Source organism: Embiotoca jacksoni, unplaced genomic scaffold (genome assembly GCF_022577435.1).
Source record: "Embiotoca jacksoni isolate LCO1_2020_lvr unplaced genomic scaffold, fEmbJac1.0.p SCAF_17, whole genome shotgun sequence".
Taxonomy (NCBI): domain Eukaryota; kingdom Metazoa; phylum Chordata; class Actinopteri; family Embiotocidae; genus Embiotoca; species Embiotoca jacksoni.
In genome coordinates this window covers 3613118-3629856 of record NW_027185307.1, presented here as the reverse complement: position 1 = coordinate 3629856, position 16739 = coordinate 3613118, and the positions used below count along the sequence as shown (strand labels likewise).

The window sequence follows — 16739 nt, the reverse complement described above, 5'->3', positions numbered from 1 at the left end:
TTTATTGTGACTCGTCCAAGGCAAATCTGTGCAAGATCATGCTGTTTATTTTATCTTTACGTGCCACACCTGTCAGGTGAATGGGTTATCTTGCTCACCACCATGGATTTTAACTACTTTTAAGAGAATTATACTTTTTGTGTGTATTAAAGAAGTCTTAGATCTTTTACTTCAACTCGTGAAAAAATGTAGTATTTCAGTGAAAAAAAGTTCACCTTTAAAATCCAATAACATAATACTCTTAATTTGTTCATATCTGCTGTCTGTGTAGCTGAAAAAAATATTTGAGTTCATTTATGATTTCCTAAACAATTGAAATTCTATTCATGTGGAATAATAATTTATTTGACTACAACAACTCAATATAGCCTACTAAAATGTGTTTTCATTGTTTCTCGTCCACCAATCATACTTTGGTTGTAGGCTACTTAATTGATATAAATCACAATATATATGGAGTTAGAAAAATGCATCCATTGCCACAAAAATGTCACAACTACAAATATCCTGCTGTGAGATTGTGATATGGATAAATCACTGTGATAACATGCCTGACATGACAGAAAAATAGATCTCAAAACTCAGGGCCCGATTTTCGTTCTGCATTGGTATTTAGTGAGCCTTTCTTGAGACTGGTGCCCATTTGCAATTTTTCATAGACCAAGGTTAACCCAGCCGCGCCGAGATGTTCAGAATGGCACAGCAGGGGGGGGTGTCATTGAGGATGCCCCAGTGCAGTGTGATTTTGTTTGTCAATTTTGAGGGGAACTTGCATCTGCACCTTTGCCACTTTAGTCCAGGTCTTAGTCCGGCGGAACGAGCAGAGAGCTTTTCTGCGACTTCAGTGGGAAGAGTGCACATGACCTCTCTTGGAAAACAAGTATAGTCCTACATTCATGTCAGAGGTTTTTGTTTTCTCCTTATTTTACCACATGTACAATTGAATGAAATTAAAAGGTGCGTTTGTATTAAATAATAGTTACACCCCGTGTTCCCTCTCCTTTTTCTCCCATCTTCCCCTCCACTGGTTCTTGCTCTGAGGGAAAATTGTGTACCTGCTGGGGCTGGCTCTGCTGGGGTAACGGAGGTGGATGCTGCTGGATGAGGTTCCACCGCATCTGCTATCCTCCTGAGACTGGTTTCAAAAGAGATCAGCAGCATGGGGATACAACGCAGGCAGGAGTTGAGCGACCCGAGCTCCCTCTCCAGCATGTCAGAGCCGGCTTGCTGGAGGTCCAGGAAGTGCCGGTCCTCCTCCCTCCACCGGGCCCGGCTCTGTCACGGTCCAACCTCTGCCTGCTCCGGGTTGTCTCCGCCAGCAGCACTCCCTGTTCCCCAAAATCTCCCTATTCCTGTTCCTCCTCACTCTCTTCTTTAAGGTTGTGGGGGCGCCTGTGGTGCTGAAAGACAGCTATCTTTAATTAAAATGGATGAGTAACTTTTTTATTTTAAAGAAGGTTACATTCAGTTAGTCCTATTGTTTATTTTTCCGATGGTCAAGCAAAATTATTTTACACGTTCTTGATATTGTAGTTTGGGATAATTCCAAATGAAGGGGTAACAATTAAAAATAATTGTCACCTACCCATCTGGTACAGTAATCCAGCTGTGCATGTGTCATGTATCCACCTAAGGTTTAGGGCAATTTACACACAGCAGCTTAGGTAATTTAGTTAATGTTTGAAAAATAAATTAGACACCCAAAAAGCATCTATGCACTTTATTTATTACTAATAAAACATCAGTGACGTTTGTCTCCTCTCTTTCTTCTCTAAAACACAACCTGTACGTGACGCTTGTTTCACCAACGCCTCCCCTGGACGTAGCTGTTTTTCTTTAAGTCTACCTCGTCTAATTTCTAACGCACATCAGACCCACTGCTGTGGAAAAGCCCCGTTCTCGAGCATAGTTAATTTACCCAACGGGGATGAAGAGCGTTTTGTTAGAAAAACCTGTCTGTGTCACGGCCTGTGGTTTTGTGTACTTTCCACCTTACATTTGAATATGCTTACAGTGTTTGTCTATTTAATGTTTGTTATTCCCCTGTAAGAAAGACATAGTGAGACAGTGCAGCTGCCTGTCGTAGTCTATCAGCAATAGTGCTGCTCAACCAATCCTCAATCGATGCACCTAAAGTGTCTTGCGCTGTCCTTGGTGTTGCAGCATTTGAATACAACTGTGAACTTTTTTTCCCCCCCCAGAACAACTTTTTACAGGATATGACATAAGTTATTTTACAGTTGTGACTTTTAAAACTTTAAAAAGACTTTGTCAGTTGGGCCCATTCAGAATGCTCCGTCCCCTTTGTGCTGAGAGTCTCGCTCTGACCCTGATTATAAGTAATCAATGCAATTACCCCTGTTGAATCACATGCGTATAGATCTCTCTTATTTGGATTCTGCTGATGTAATAATGCTGAAATAAACTCAGAGGAAAGACTCCTACAAACAGCAGAGAGCAACAAACACAATTTCAGCCTTTGTTAATGTTTTGTCAAAACCTGTTTTACATCTATTGGTGGTGAATTTCTTTTATCGGACCTGTTATAGACTGTCTTCATTGCAGTTAAGTTATATTTTAATGGGCATTTCGGTTTGTAATGTATGTGAAATTGAGGAGCGTGCATTTGGGAAAATTCAACAAACAAAAGTGTTTAAAAATTAAATTAAATTAAAATCCTATTTAACATAATGTAATTATTTTTTTTCACAAAGGAAGGCTTTGAGGGTTTCTCTTATGGACATGAGTTTAGTTTGGGCAGTGCTAAAGCGAGATACAGAGATTGAAACAGGTGTCTCACACCAAAAGCATGAGAGTTGGTAACACTGCAGGTATTTGCAGAATATAATATTGAAAAATTCAAATATTCATTAAAAACCAAAAAATCTCTCTATCTCAGTGAGATTCAGATCCTGTATACAGGGCTGAGGGGAGGTTTAGAGGTCCACCGATGCAGGAGAGCTGCTGCTCTGCCAGGACGACTACTATGATCACTTGCAGAGCTTCTAATTTCACTCACCTTACCACTGTCAGCAGATTCAGCGATGTTCTGGCCTGATTTTTTTAAGTTTGGCCATTAATAACGTAGTTTTGGGCTTTTGTTGAATTTTTATTTTGTAACGACTCAACTCGTTCACCTGAGCGTCTGCTGCGCTCCATTTGTGGAGCTGTGTCAAGCACTGAGAGGACAGAGGAGGTACGGTAGTTAAACTCACACTGAGCTGAAAAACCTGCAGAATACAGTGGCTCTAGGCCATGCTTGTTGCTCGCTAAGCTGCGAATGTGTCATACATTTCCAATGCATAAAAGTATGACGTCATTACGTGCTGTCACAATATAATTTTTTTATATTGTTGAAAAATTACACCGGTATTATCGTGAACGGTCTGATACAGCACAACCCTACATACAGGATTCAACTTTGGTGGTGTTTGACTTCACAAATGTCACAAATTAAACAATAATTACATAGTCAAATAAGCTTTCAACATAACATAAAGTACAAATACAGTCCTGTAAAATGATCCAAATGATTCAAAGATTTGGTGCTGAAAGGATGCCTATAAATTGAATGACAACACTATGTACAGTATATCCTATGGAAGTTGATGTTTTGGTGACATTTCTTGTGACACCATCACAAGACCAACGTTTCAACTTGTACACAAATAAATCTGCATTAATGAGACAGCATATAATGCAAGATAATTTCCCCAGAGGATAAACCCTGTCCATGTAGGACACTCCAAAACTAAAGAACTGTCCTTAGGACAAAATAAGCATTTTACATGAATGGTAATACTCTAAACTAATGGCTATGCTCTAATAGTAGTATCAATGCTAACTACATGTGTCTTTGTCTGCAGATCCCTCCTGTTGCCACCATGCTGCTGAGTTCTCGCCTTGCAAAGAAGCTTGTGACCAGGTATGAACACACAAGCATGCACATGCGCGCACACACAGACACACATGCACGCACTCTCACAAACAACCTCACTCCTCAGCCCATTAGAGTTGCCCGATGAATAGAGGTTTTTGAAGGGGAGTTTTTGTCTGTGGGGTCTTTGAATTTGAACTGCAGAATTAACACTCTGTCTCACCCTTTTTCACCCTCTCTCTCTCCATTTCTTTCTTAAGCCCTCATGTTCTTCTTTATGGCAAAAGACATAAAAGAAACGTGAAAGAGGGTTTTCTCTTGAAGCAACCAAAAGGCTGGGAGTTCAAACTTTTTCCTGCTTTTGAAGGGAGGGTGGCTGACGAGGGAAGACAGAACTTACTCTATTGAGCTCTTTTTGGTTGACATCATAATTTTTCTTTACAAATGAAGATAAAAAAAAACAACTAACAAACAGATAGAGAAAGTCCTTGGGCCCTATTTCCCATCCAGGTGTATCTGCATTTTTGTACAGCACATGGGCCTTTTTCCACACTTGGGCTGAGTTACTATTTTTGTGACTCAACATGAGATCAGTGGAATGGTGCAACAATGGGTGTGTCAGTAAAAATGCGCTCCTGGAATTTTGGTTTTAATTTTGAGGAGAAATTGCTGTAGCTCTTCTGAGCTCAAAGCAGGTCTACTTGCAGTGCAGCCAACAGAGGGCTTTTTTGTGGCTTCACTGGATAGGAGCGCACATGAACAGACCAATCCAAAATCCCATAGACATTTAGTTCAATGTGTTATATGTATTTTATCCAACTTACATAAATAATTAAAACACGATTTTTTTTTTTTTTTGTAAATACAACCATCTAATTCAGTTAATCATATGAAAAATTCAAAATGCAAGCAGCATCGAACGGGCCTTTGTAAGGGATGCTGGCAGACGGGCTTTACAGTTTTGTGTTTTTTCGTTTTTAAATGTCATATTCTGCATTTTCTATTGCTTCCTGTATCCACTATGTGGCAACTATTTAAGTGTCATCAAAGACTTAAGGCTTTTCTGACCCAATTTAAGGTGGATCTGGCAAACAGACTTGCAAAAGCACATGGAAGTATGAAACATGTCATTTCCTGTTGCCACTAACTTTCACTATTTCTGTTTTACTTATGATACTAATACTAGCATATGCATTACCTTTGTCGAGGAGGTCATGTTTTTAGATCTCCAAACAAACACGTCGTAGGTGTCAAAGTTAATTGACATCTTCCAGTGAATCACAGGTGGATCATTAGCCAAGCTTGTTTTCTAATGATATCACTTCATTCCTAAATGTGTTCCTAAATTGGTTAACTTGCAGAGGGAAATGTAATAAATTAGACTAGTGTTTACAACTTTGATAAAGACAATGTTCCCAGCAAAGAAACTGATAAGTCTACAGAATTGAATTCCAATGAAACACAGAGATGATTCTCCAAAAACACCTACATGCATACATGAGAAGAAACATTTGTAGCGGAATCAGCTGTTTTTAACTTTTCTTGGAACAAAAACCTTGATGGCACACAATTGGAAACTGCTGCTGTAATGAACAATTATTATTGGGTGTGCAGTGTTTGATAAGCCTGGCTCTATTTGTACTGGAGAAGGATACCATCAGTCTGACACCCAGCACTTATTCACCTTTCGTAAAGGCAGAAAGAGAGAAAGTCATGCAAATGACCTGGTTAGCTTGTTGGTTTCCACAGTGGTTTTGTGGCATCAGTGACATTTCCCCTTTGAATATCTGTCAACAAATGACTGTTGCTTCATTTGATGATGTGTTGTTCTGTCAGTTTGCAGGTCTGGAAGGGTATTTGGAAAAGAAATAGCTGTCTGATGTGAAAGTGTGCCTCTCTGTGTTAAGTTCCTCTGATTCAGTGTGCCCTAACAAAACAACATTATAAACACCTACTGCCTGGCCTAAAGCAAAAAAAAAAGCTCCAAATGAATATTGGTGTACAAAAAGAACCTAAAGCTACCGTTGCTGAAATAATAATATTGAAGTTCTCTTTTTTTAACCCAAGCAAAAGATAAAAAGAAACTTCAGTAAGACAGTGGGGACACTATTGGTTTGTGACAATAAACATTAGAATCAAAACTGCAATTCGTGATATGCGGGCCCTCGTACCTGCGCCCATACAGCATCCAGCCGGATGGGGGTGTATGTGGCTGTGGAGTTTCCTGCATGCCTGATTTGAGGTGGATCCGTTTAGGTAGGTAGGTAGGTAGGTATTTACTTTATTAATCCCCGAGGGGAAATTTTTTTCGCTACAGCAGCATACATACAGAAGCAATAAGACAATAATAGAAACAATAGAATAAAATAATAGAATAGAATAGAATAATATAATAATAGAAAAGCAATAAAATAAAATAGCAGTAAATAGCAGTAAAAATATAAATATAAAATGCACAGTATATACAGTACATTATATATCTATATATATTATATACAACAAACCAAGAAACACAGTCAACATATATATAGATATATATATCTATATATATACAGTACAGTATATATCTATATATATATAATATACAAACAAACCAAGAAGCACAGTCAACAGTGTTATTGTACTGTGATGGATTTTGTCAGAGGTGAGTTATTGTACAGTCTTATTGCAGTGGGCAGGAATGATCTCCTGTATCTGTCCTTGTGACTTCTGGTGATTTCTACCCGCCCACTCCACAAAGTCCTCCACTACTGCCCTGTACTCATCCTCCCGTCCATCCCTTATACATCCTACCGCTGCAGAGTCATCAGAGAACTTCTGCAGATGGCAGGACTCTGAGTTGTACTGGAAGTCAGTGGTGTAGAAGGTGAACAGGAAGGGGGACAGAACAGTTCCCTGAGGAGCTCCAATACCACTGACCACCGTATCAGACAGCACACTGCCCAGACGGACAAACTGTGGTCTGCCTGTCAGGTAGCCATTGATCCAGGAGACGGTGGGCGCGTCCACCCCCACCACCCGCAGCTTCTCACTCAGTAGCAGTGGTTGGATGGTGTTAAATGCACTGGAGAAATCAAAGAAAGTGATTCTCACAGAGTCACCGGTTCCATCCAGGTGAGACTGAGCTCGTTGCAGCAGGTAGATGATGGCGTCGTCCACTCCCACATGAGGCTGGTACGCAAATTGCAGAGGGTCCAGAGAAGATTTCACCAGCGGCCTGAGGTGGGCCAAGACCTGCCTCTCCAGCACCTTCATCACGAGATGTGAGGGCAACCGGTCGGTAGTCGTTGAGGCCAGATGGAGTCGTCTTCTTGGGGACTGGAACCAGGCAGGACGTCTTCCACAGCACCGGGACCTCCTCCTGCTTCAGGCTCAGGTTGAAGAGGTGTTGTAGGACCTCAGCCAGCTGGACAGCGCAGGTCTTCAGGACCACGGGGCTTATGCCGTCAGGTCCTGCAACCTTGTGCTGGTGGATTCTCTCCAGCTGTCTCCTAACCTGGCCAGTCGTCACAGAGAGGGGGGTGAGGGGTGTGTGTGTGTGTGTGTGTGGGGGGGGGGGGGTCGAGGTGTCGATGGAGGAAGAGCCCTTTGAGATTGAGGGCTCTATGCAATTCACCAGGGGGCGCAGAGGGGGGAGGGAGGGAGGCAGCAGAGGTGTTTGGGAGGTGTGAGGTGTGGAGGAGACAGATGAGGGTGGTGAACTAAACCTGTTGAAGAAACAGTTTAGTTCATTTGACCTCTCCAGGGAGCTCCCTGGTTGTCTCTCTTTCCCCTTGAACCCAGTAATCTCCTTCATACCGGTCCACACCTCCCTCACGTTGTTCTGCTGGAGTTTGGCCTCCAGCTTCCTCCTGTATTAAAAAATTTCCCCTCGGGGATTAATAAAGTATATACATACCTACCTACCTACCTGTAGGAGTCCTTGCACTCCTTGAGCTTCTCCTTCAGGTGGTGCTGCACTCTCCTGAGCTTCTCCTTCAGGTGGCGCTGCACTCTCCTGAGCTCCTCCCTGTCCCCAGACCTGAAAGCTGCTTTCTTCTTATTAAGAAGCACCTTCAGGTCACTGGTGATCCACGGCTTATTGTTGGGGAAGCATTTTACAGTCCGGGATGGTACGGTGGTGTGTTCACAGAATTTGATGTATTCTGTGATACAGTCCGTCATGCTGTTGATGTCCTCCCTATGTGGTCCAAACAGCACATTCCAGTCTGTGGACTCAAAGCAGTCCTGCAGGGCTTCTTTAGCCTTCTGTGTCCACCTCCTCACAGTCCTGGTGGTCACAGGCTGCCTCTGCACCAGGGGAACATACTTTGGTGTCAGCAGGACCAGGTTGTGGTCTGATCTACCAAGGGGGGGAAGGGCAGTAGTACTGTATGTATCCATGGCATTAGCATACAGTAAGTCCAGAGTTTTATTGTTCCGTGTGGGGCAGTTCACATACTGGTGCAAAGTTGGCAGTACTTTATCCAGACTGGTGTGGTTAAAGTCTCCAGTAACTGCCAAAAATGCACCGGGATGCTTAGTCTGCAGTTTAGCCACAGTGGAGTGGATGGTGTCCACTGCTGCCTCTGCGTCAGCTGATGGAGGAACGTACACAGCAATAACAATGGCGGACGTGAACTCCCTTGGCAAATAATACGGGCGCATCCCCACGGCTAGCAGTTCAATGTCCGGGCTACAAAAATGTTCCTTCACACACACGTGGTCGGGATTGCACCACCTCTCGTTCACATAGACTGCAATCCCTCCACCTTTCTTCTTGCCGCTCCGAACAACGTCTCTGTCCGCCCGAACAGTCCTGAAGCCGGGTACGGCCGCGCTGTGGTCCGGGAAATGTGAGTGCAGCCATGTCTCGGTGAAACACATGATGCTGCACTCCTGGTATTCCCGTTGGGTCTTTACCAGCGCACCGAGCTCGTCCGTCTTGTTGGCCAACGACCTCACGTTCCCCATTAAGATCGCCGGTACCGCTGGTTTATATTTCCTCCTTTCCGCCTTTAGCTTAGCTCCAGCTCTGCAACCCCACCATCTTCTCCGAAGTTCAACGGGGATCTCAGGCCTCGCTCCGGGCAGCAGCAGTAGAGGGCTACTCAGCGCAATCAGCTGATCACGAGAGTAAACAATAACAGTGCCCCCAGCCAGAAACGTGGAAAAATTACGGTCCATTACGGACCGTTAACTTAACACACGAGAGAAAGAAAAAAACAACAACTCTGAAGAGAGGAGAAAGGCTTAAAAAATACTAATAATACTAATAACAAGGGGAGGGGAGCTGCTGCAACAGGCTGCCGCTAGCGCGGCGCCATCTTGCATTTAGGGAATGCATTTAACCTGCTGTCAAATGCACATGAAAACAGAAAAAATATAATTCTCCTCTGTCAGTAGGTGGTGCTATAACTGTGACTGATTATGACCATGTAGATGTCTTCAAACTGGCACTTTTATCAAACATGGAAAGATGTGGGATGATCGGACAATATACATCAAAGTCACAGCAACTTATAGTTTTATGACAAAATGTGCAAAATGGCCGCCAAGGCATGGGCACACAATTTTTCATCCCAAAGGTGTTAAAATTGCACAGAACAAATTTGAAGTCGGTTTGATATATTTTGGAGGAGGAGTTCGTTAAAGTACAATACATCGAAATTGCTGAAAATGGCCTCTAAATTCAAGATGGCTGACTTCCTTTTGAGTTTAGGTCATGGTGCCAAGAGACTTTTTTTGTATATCTACATGTGATACACAAATTTCGTGCATGTAGGTGAAATTAGCTGCTGGGGCTGCAGTTTGGGGGGTGCTAGCAAGCCATTTGGCCACGCCCATACGCAAAACACATGTCAGATTTATCTTGTCACCACGCCTGGTGCATGTGCTACGTTTGGTGAGGTTTCGAGCATCCATCTGCCTTACACAACAACATCCTCTTTCACAGTGAAACATTGAACTTTCCTGCATCGCCATGGTGACGCTCTTCAACGGGCTTCTCAATATATCCTCGTCAACATTTTAAGGCTATTCTGACCAAAATTTGATGTTGATGTAACCAACCAGCTTGAAGAAGCATTTGAAAATATGAAAAACTTAATTTCCCGTTGCCAGCAGGTGGCGCTATTACTATAAAAGAATATTGACATGCAAATGTTTTCAGGGCAGGACATTTATCAAACATGTAGAGTTTGAGGAAGATCACACAATGTACATAAAACAACTAGTAGTTTGCTGGTGAGATGTTCAAAATGGCAACCACACCACGGGCACACTGTTCATAAAGTACCTAACCTTTTATTAACTTTTCCCCCACTTAAGATTACACAGACCAAAATTCAAGTCTGTCCGATAAATTCTGAAGTTTGTACGTGCGAATCGCCAAAAGTGGCTGCTAAATTCATAATGGTCGACATCCTGTTGAGTTTAGTTCGTGTTGCCAGGAGACTTTTTTGTAGATCTAGGTATTATACATGTCCGCTGAATTTTTACATATAGGTGAAAGTAGCTGTGGTTTAGGGTGGTTTGGCCACGCCCACATGAGAAACCACCAACATGCTTGACTTTTCGCCACGACTGATGATTGTGGCAAGTTTCATGAGTTTTTGAGTATGTTAAAGCCTCCAAAAATGCAATTCTTTGGGGAGAATAATAATAATTCCTTGCATTATAATAGGGCCTTCGCACCACTCAGAGCTCGGACCCTAATTAGAGCACCTTATACATTTTAAACATAGAATAACCAAAAACACGGGTGTACAAAGAAGAGCATATCAAGCACTAATGTGTGACACAAAAACACAACAGCATTATGAAAGGAAAACGGAAGCAGCATACAGCATTGAGATCTAGTTTAACCTTCATTAACTGATCTTTGAAGGTGTTTTGGGGGCAGCAGAAACCATTTTTTAAAATGTCTTGCAGCAAGCTCGTTACCAAACACCTAAACTATAATAATAAGTTTCTGTTGTTTTTAAAACAGCAACAGCACCTTTCCCTTTCACCTCACAGTATTTTGCCTCACTTCTCTTACTCTGTGCCCCTTTAACTTTCCCCTGCCTCACAGTTTGACAGCCTCTGTCCTAGAGCAAACAAAATGTATTTAGACTAGAGAGCTGACCTCTACCATTTGCAAAGTTGTAACTCACAAACATCAGTGCCGATGCTTGTTTATTGTCCGTCTCAGTTTTATTTTCTCACGCAAGCAGCCAGTCAGGAGTTCACATTCCTCAGCAGAAGTTGTGACTGCACACTATCAAGCGTCTTTGATATTCTTTGTCTATTAATTTTTACAGACAGTGTTTTGAATTACTATAATGTCTAAAACTGCTGTTAGACATTATAGTAATTCAAAACACTGTTTTTAGAAATCATCTCTATTTTTCCACTGCTGGATGAAAAGAGATGATTTCTAAAAACAAGTCCTCCTAGAAATATCATTGTGTGAAGTTGTAAATCTCCCTCACTAGGTTCCATGACTTAAGCCAGAAACTGTTGGCATTGACTGCATTCTCCCATCAGCTTGCCTTGTATGTTCACACAACACTTGGCTATATGTGTGTGTGTGTGTGTGTGTAAATGTGTGTGTTCACCACTAATATCCTATTGATGTTTAAGTGAGCATATCTCAGTAGTGTTGGGACATCTCTTTTCCATTTTCATATATTTCTCTGTGTATGAAAACATGTAATGCAGGACTAAAGATGCAACATGGTGGGAGATCAGTGCCAATGACTCTAGTTCTGGAAGTTATTTTTCTGCTGTAAATTTCAAAGTGGTATTCATAATGTTTCTCATTATAGAGACACAGGAGTCTCCTGAATAATTTACAGTAGTACTACAAATATCTTTGGAAGATGCCAAGCAGAGGTGATTTTCCCAATAACATTTGATCTTTAAAGTTGAGAGGGTTGTTGTGTGCGAGTGGGAGCAGGTTTGATTATTAGTAGATTATTCATGATTTTCAGAAATTCTAAATATTCAGAAATTCTAAATATTACTAGCTTTAATGCAGAGGCAGATAATAATATAAACAAGCTGAGGTTCAGAGCAAAACTCACAGTATAACACTGTCTGGGGACTGCAGACAGAGAAAAGAACAGAAGGGTGATTCAAGACAACGAACTGAGACATGCAGGTCCAGCCTAGGCCTATAACAGTATAACTATGGTTTAACTAAGTTAAACTTAATCAAAATGGAAAGTTTTAAGCTTAATCTTAAAACTAGAGTGTGTCTGCCTCCCAAACTAAAGCAAGGAGCTGGTTCCATAGGAGAGGAACCTTAAAGCTAAAAACTCTTCCATTAAATATTTGGAAACTATGAACAACAGGCAGGCCAGGATTCTGAGAGTGAAGCACTGTCTTAGGATCCACGCAAAGAAAACATCCATCCATCCATCCATCCATCATCTTCCGCCTATCGTGGATCTCATCCATCCCCGGTGCTTTGCCACCGAGGAGCTTTTTGACTCATTCTTTCTGTCACGACCCAGAGCTCGTGACCATAGGTGAGGGTCGGAAAATAGATCGCCCGGTAAATAGAAAGCTTCACCTTCTGGCTCAGCTCCCTCTTCACCAACACGGTCCAGTGCAGCGCCTGTTGTACTGCTGTAGCCGCACTGATCTGCCTGTCGATCTCTCGCTCCATCCTCCCCTCACTCGTGAACAAGACCCATAGATACTTAAACTCCTTTGCTTGAGGCAGGCACTCCGTCCCCCCCTGGAGGGAGCAATCCATCGGTTTCCGGCAGAGAACCATGGCCTCAGATTTGGAAGTGCTAACCCTCATCCCGACGCTTCACACTCGGCTGCAAACCGCCCCAGTGAGTGCTGGAGGTCGTGGTCCGAAGAGGCCAACAGGACCACATCATCTGCAAACAGCAGAGATGGGATCTGGAGACCCCCGAACCTCACGTTCTCCTACCCCTGACTGCACTTAGATATCCTGTCCATGATGGTCACAAACAGGATTGGTGACAAAGAACAGACCTGGCGGAGGCCAACACCCACTGGAAACAAGTCTGACTTATTGCCGAGAATATGAACACAGCTCCTACTGCGGTTGTACAGAGACCAGATGGCCCATTGCAACGGGTCCAGCACCCTGTACTCCCGCAACACCCCCCACAAAACCCCCGGGGGACCCGGTCGAAAGCCTTCTCCTAGTCCACAAAACACATGTAGACTGAATGGGCAAACTCCCAGGACCCCTCCACTAGTCTTGTGAGGGTAAAGAGCTGATCCACTGTTCCACGACCGGGATGGAATCCGCACTGCTCCTCTTGAATTTGAGGTTCGACAAACGGTTGGAGCCTCCTTTCCAGCACCCTGGCAAAAGCTTTGCCCGGGAGGCTGAGTAGTGTGATACCCCGATAGTTTGAGCACACTCTCCGGTCCCCTGTTTTGAAAATGGGAACCACCACCCCGGTCTACCAGTCCGTGGGCACTGTTCCCGACCCCCTTGCGACATTGAAGAGGCATGTCAGCCAAGACCGCCCAGCAATGTCCAGTGCCCTCAGCATCTCAGGGTGGATGTCATCCACCCCCGGCGCCTTGCCACTGAGGAGCTTTTTGACTACCTCAGAGGCCTCTGCCAGGGATATGGGTGCAACCCCACCCCCAAGTCTTCAGACGCTGCCTCCTCTCCAGAGGGCCTGGTGGCCTGGTTTAGGAGTTCCTCAAAGTGCTCTTTCCACCTCCCGATGATGTGTCCCCCCCGGGCCCCCCTGCTGAGAACAGCCTGGTGTAGTCACAGCTTTCCTTTCCTGAGTCATCGGATGGTTTGCCAGAACTTCCTTGAGGCCAACCGAAAGTCCTTCTCCATGGCTAAGTGTGAAAATTACAGAAATACATAAATTGCATTTCTATGAGAATATGGAGGTTTATGAGTACAAACGTTTTGTAATTTGGGAGGTGATCAGGTAAATGCAGCACAGCTGTGCTGCCGGAGAGAGGCATGGCAGTGGGCGGAACTCGGAGGAGAGACAAAAACAAACAGACAGGGGAATGACAGGACACAGGAGGAGAGGTGATTGGGGGTAAAACAGAGGAAAAGACAGGAATCCTGACAGACACACACACACATTTTTTTTTTTATTTTAGGCTAAATAGAGTTCCCAGATTACCAAAACTTTAATACATCCGGTGTAGCTGTTCTAGTGTTGACATTAACTGCTGTTGGTATCTTAATATTAGTTGTCAACAGCAGAAATGAAACAAGCTTTACAGAAAATTACATTTAGGAAACTAAATTGCTCCATCTAAAATATTATACCTTCAAAAAAACATTCTGGAAACTGCTTTAGTGTTAGTAAGAAAGGATTTTTATTATGCAAGCATGGTCATTATCTTTCTTTCTGTGGCTGTGTTAAAAGATACGTGTAGCAATGTTCTATGTTTTTCTTGTTGTCAACAAATCTTAAATTTGGATCCAAACAATCAATGCACTGATTTTCTAACAAGTATTGTGCATGTATCAAAAGTCTGATAGAGCTGAGACATTGTCTCTTTTGTCCAAAGACTATTAAAAAGAAGCCAAACTGTCACACCAGTATGAAAGTATGAACAGTAATCTCACTTTTCAGTCTCTGGAGTGTAAATCTGTGGGAAGCAGTGGCCAAATACTTACAACATACTCCTTTATGAGGTTTTCAGGGTCTTCGTTGAGGTAAACAATTAGTACTTTCAGTATGCAGTCTCTTCTTGTTTCAATGGAGTCATTCTGCAGCAAAGAAAAAGGGAAATATGTATAAGATGTTATATTATTGCATTGTGCAGCAAATTTACACTAGAAATGTGTCAGTTGCTTTTTCATGCCATTTTTTTTAAAGGCAGTGCTTGGCTACAAGGTGGTGTAATGCACATTCATTTGGGGGCAGAAGTTCTACACTTAGATAAGAAACACCCAATGTAATGTTTTTGATAATTAACACAAGTTATTTGTTATCATTCTCAAATCATTTCATAGCATAATGATAATCTAAGCAATACTGCATATACATTTACATTGTCAAAATAAGAAACAATGACTGCAATCCAAAAGTCCCAGTCATCTGTTTAAAAAAATTACCTATTGCAAATGTTTTTTGGGTGCACTGCGTCCTAGGAATGGCTAGTGATGTCAGAATGAAATGGGTCCCCATCATATTCAGGAAACAGTCATGATAATGACTCAAATGATCATCATTAACATACACTCACAGACAAACTGATCAGGCTTTAACATAAAAGGTCAATTTGCAAACTCCATATCATTGACAGGTATACAGTACATAGTGAAAATGTGTCTTCATGGTAGAAAATTAAATCAACTTTCTCCATTTCATGTAGACGTGAATATGCAATTAGTATCAATAATAATGTACAAGACGTGCTCATTGTGTCCTGAGGTGCCACCTTTTAAACTCTGCAATGAAGGGCTTGTCTTCAATCACCTCATGCTGCCTGTGAGCAAATGTCCTTTCCATTTTCTCCTTAATCACCTGTTGGTTGTTGTTCTTTTCCACCTCAGACAATAGTGACAGCCTCTCCTGCTCTAGGATCTCTTTGGTTTTTCCTGTTGGATAGTCTGGACAGTAGTTTACATCTGCTCTTCTCAGTTTCTTCACTTGATTTGGAGATGTGTGTTGATCACTTGACGGAATTGACATTCAGCTTTGAACATCCAATGTTTCACAGCTTTGTGCAGTAGTTAGACATTTTATATTTCAAACTGATCTTCCATCCATAGAAGCCAGTAACAGAGCCTTGCTCCCTTAAACATGGGTGCTTCTTCATTAGTGCTTCAGCCACTGCATCAAATTCAGGATTTGAGGGATAGGCTTTGTATTTGATGATTTGTGATGCCAAACCTTCAAGAATGTCAGACTTCATTTTTGGACTCGGACTGAAAAGAACCACGTAGTGCTCTCTGTACCATGAAGATAATTTTCTACATATCAATGTGTTTTTCAATATGCACATTTGAAGTATCGCTGAAAAATCAGGCAGTCCACCTACACAGCAAATTCGCATCTTTGGAATAAACTCTTTCTGAGTTCAAATCAACTCTTTTTGCTTGTACATGTGAGACCATCGAATACACTCTCAAGCAGAATGAAAGTAAGTCTTTTCTTGGAGTTGATTTTTAACACTTTTCAGAAGTTGAACCTGAAGTCTTTAGTTAAAACTCAACTCCCATGAAGAGTACATTTTACTTTAATCTTGAGTTGTTTGAATGTGAACTCTTTTCAGTGTTAAGTCGACACTTAAAAGTGTGTATTGTTTGACATTCAAGGAGTTAAAATTTCATCACACTATAAAAGTTTTAGATAAGACTGATAACAAATTTATATTTAACAATTAGATGCAGTGTGATTAAATGTAGTGTGCAACAATTAATGCTGCATGAAATCTTTGTATAGCAAGTTGCAAACTAACCACTATTAGTGCTACTTTGATTAGTATATGTTACGTTACTACCTTGTACACTTATGGTTTTGAATGATAGCCCCATTTTATTCATCATTATGTCTTCATTGAAATAAAAACAAACATCATGTTTTAACAAAACTAAATATAATTTCTGCCCATCACTTGGATTTAATTTGGTTGCTTTATTCTTAAAAGTTACAAAGAAATAACTAAGGCATCCTGGGAAATGCTAATACGGCAACAAAGCTGTGTAGTAAACACCGGGAGTAGTGTTGAATCATGTTCCTCAACACTCACGAATGAACACCAAAAAAAATCACCCCACCAGAGAGTAACACTGAACACAAGCTGTAGTCTAACTTAGAAAATAAACTCCCAAAATCAAACTCTTTGTTTAACTCCACAATATTTCACTCCAGAAATTTGATGTATACTGATCCATGCACAATAATCATTCCATTTC

The 16739-nt window shown here is 42.0% G+C and overlaps 1 protein-coding gene across 1 annotated transcript in view; it reads left to right on the top strand.

The window, feature by feature from the left end:
• reck (reversion-inducing-cysteine-rich protein with kazal motifs) overlaps nt 1-16739 on the top strand; it is a 99921-nt gene that overhangs the window by 35830 nt on the left and 47352 nt on the right. The window contains exon 2 of the mRNA XM_069151264.1: nt 3867-3925. Coding sequence (XP_069007365.1) covers nt 3867-3925 — 59 coding nt within the window. The remainder of the gene's footprint in view (nt 1-3866; nt 3926-16739) is intronic.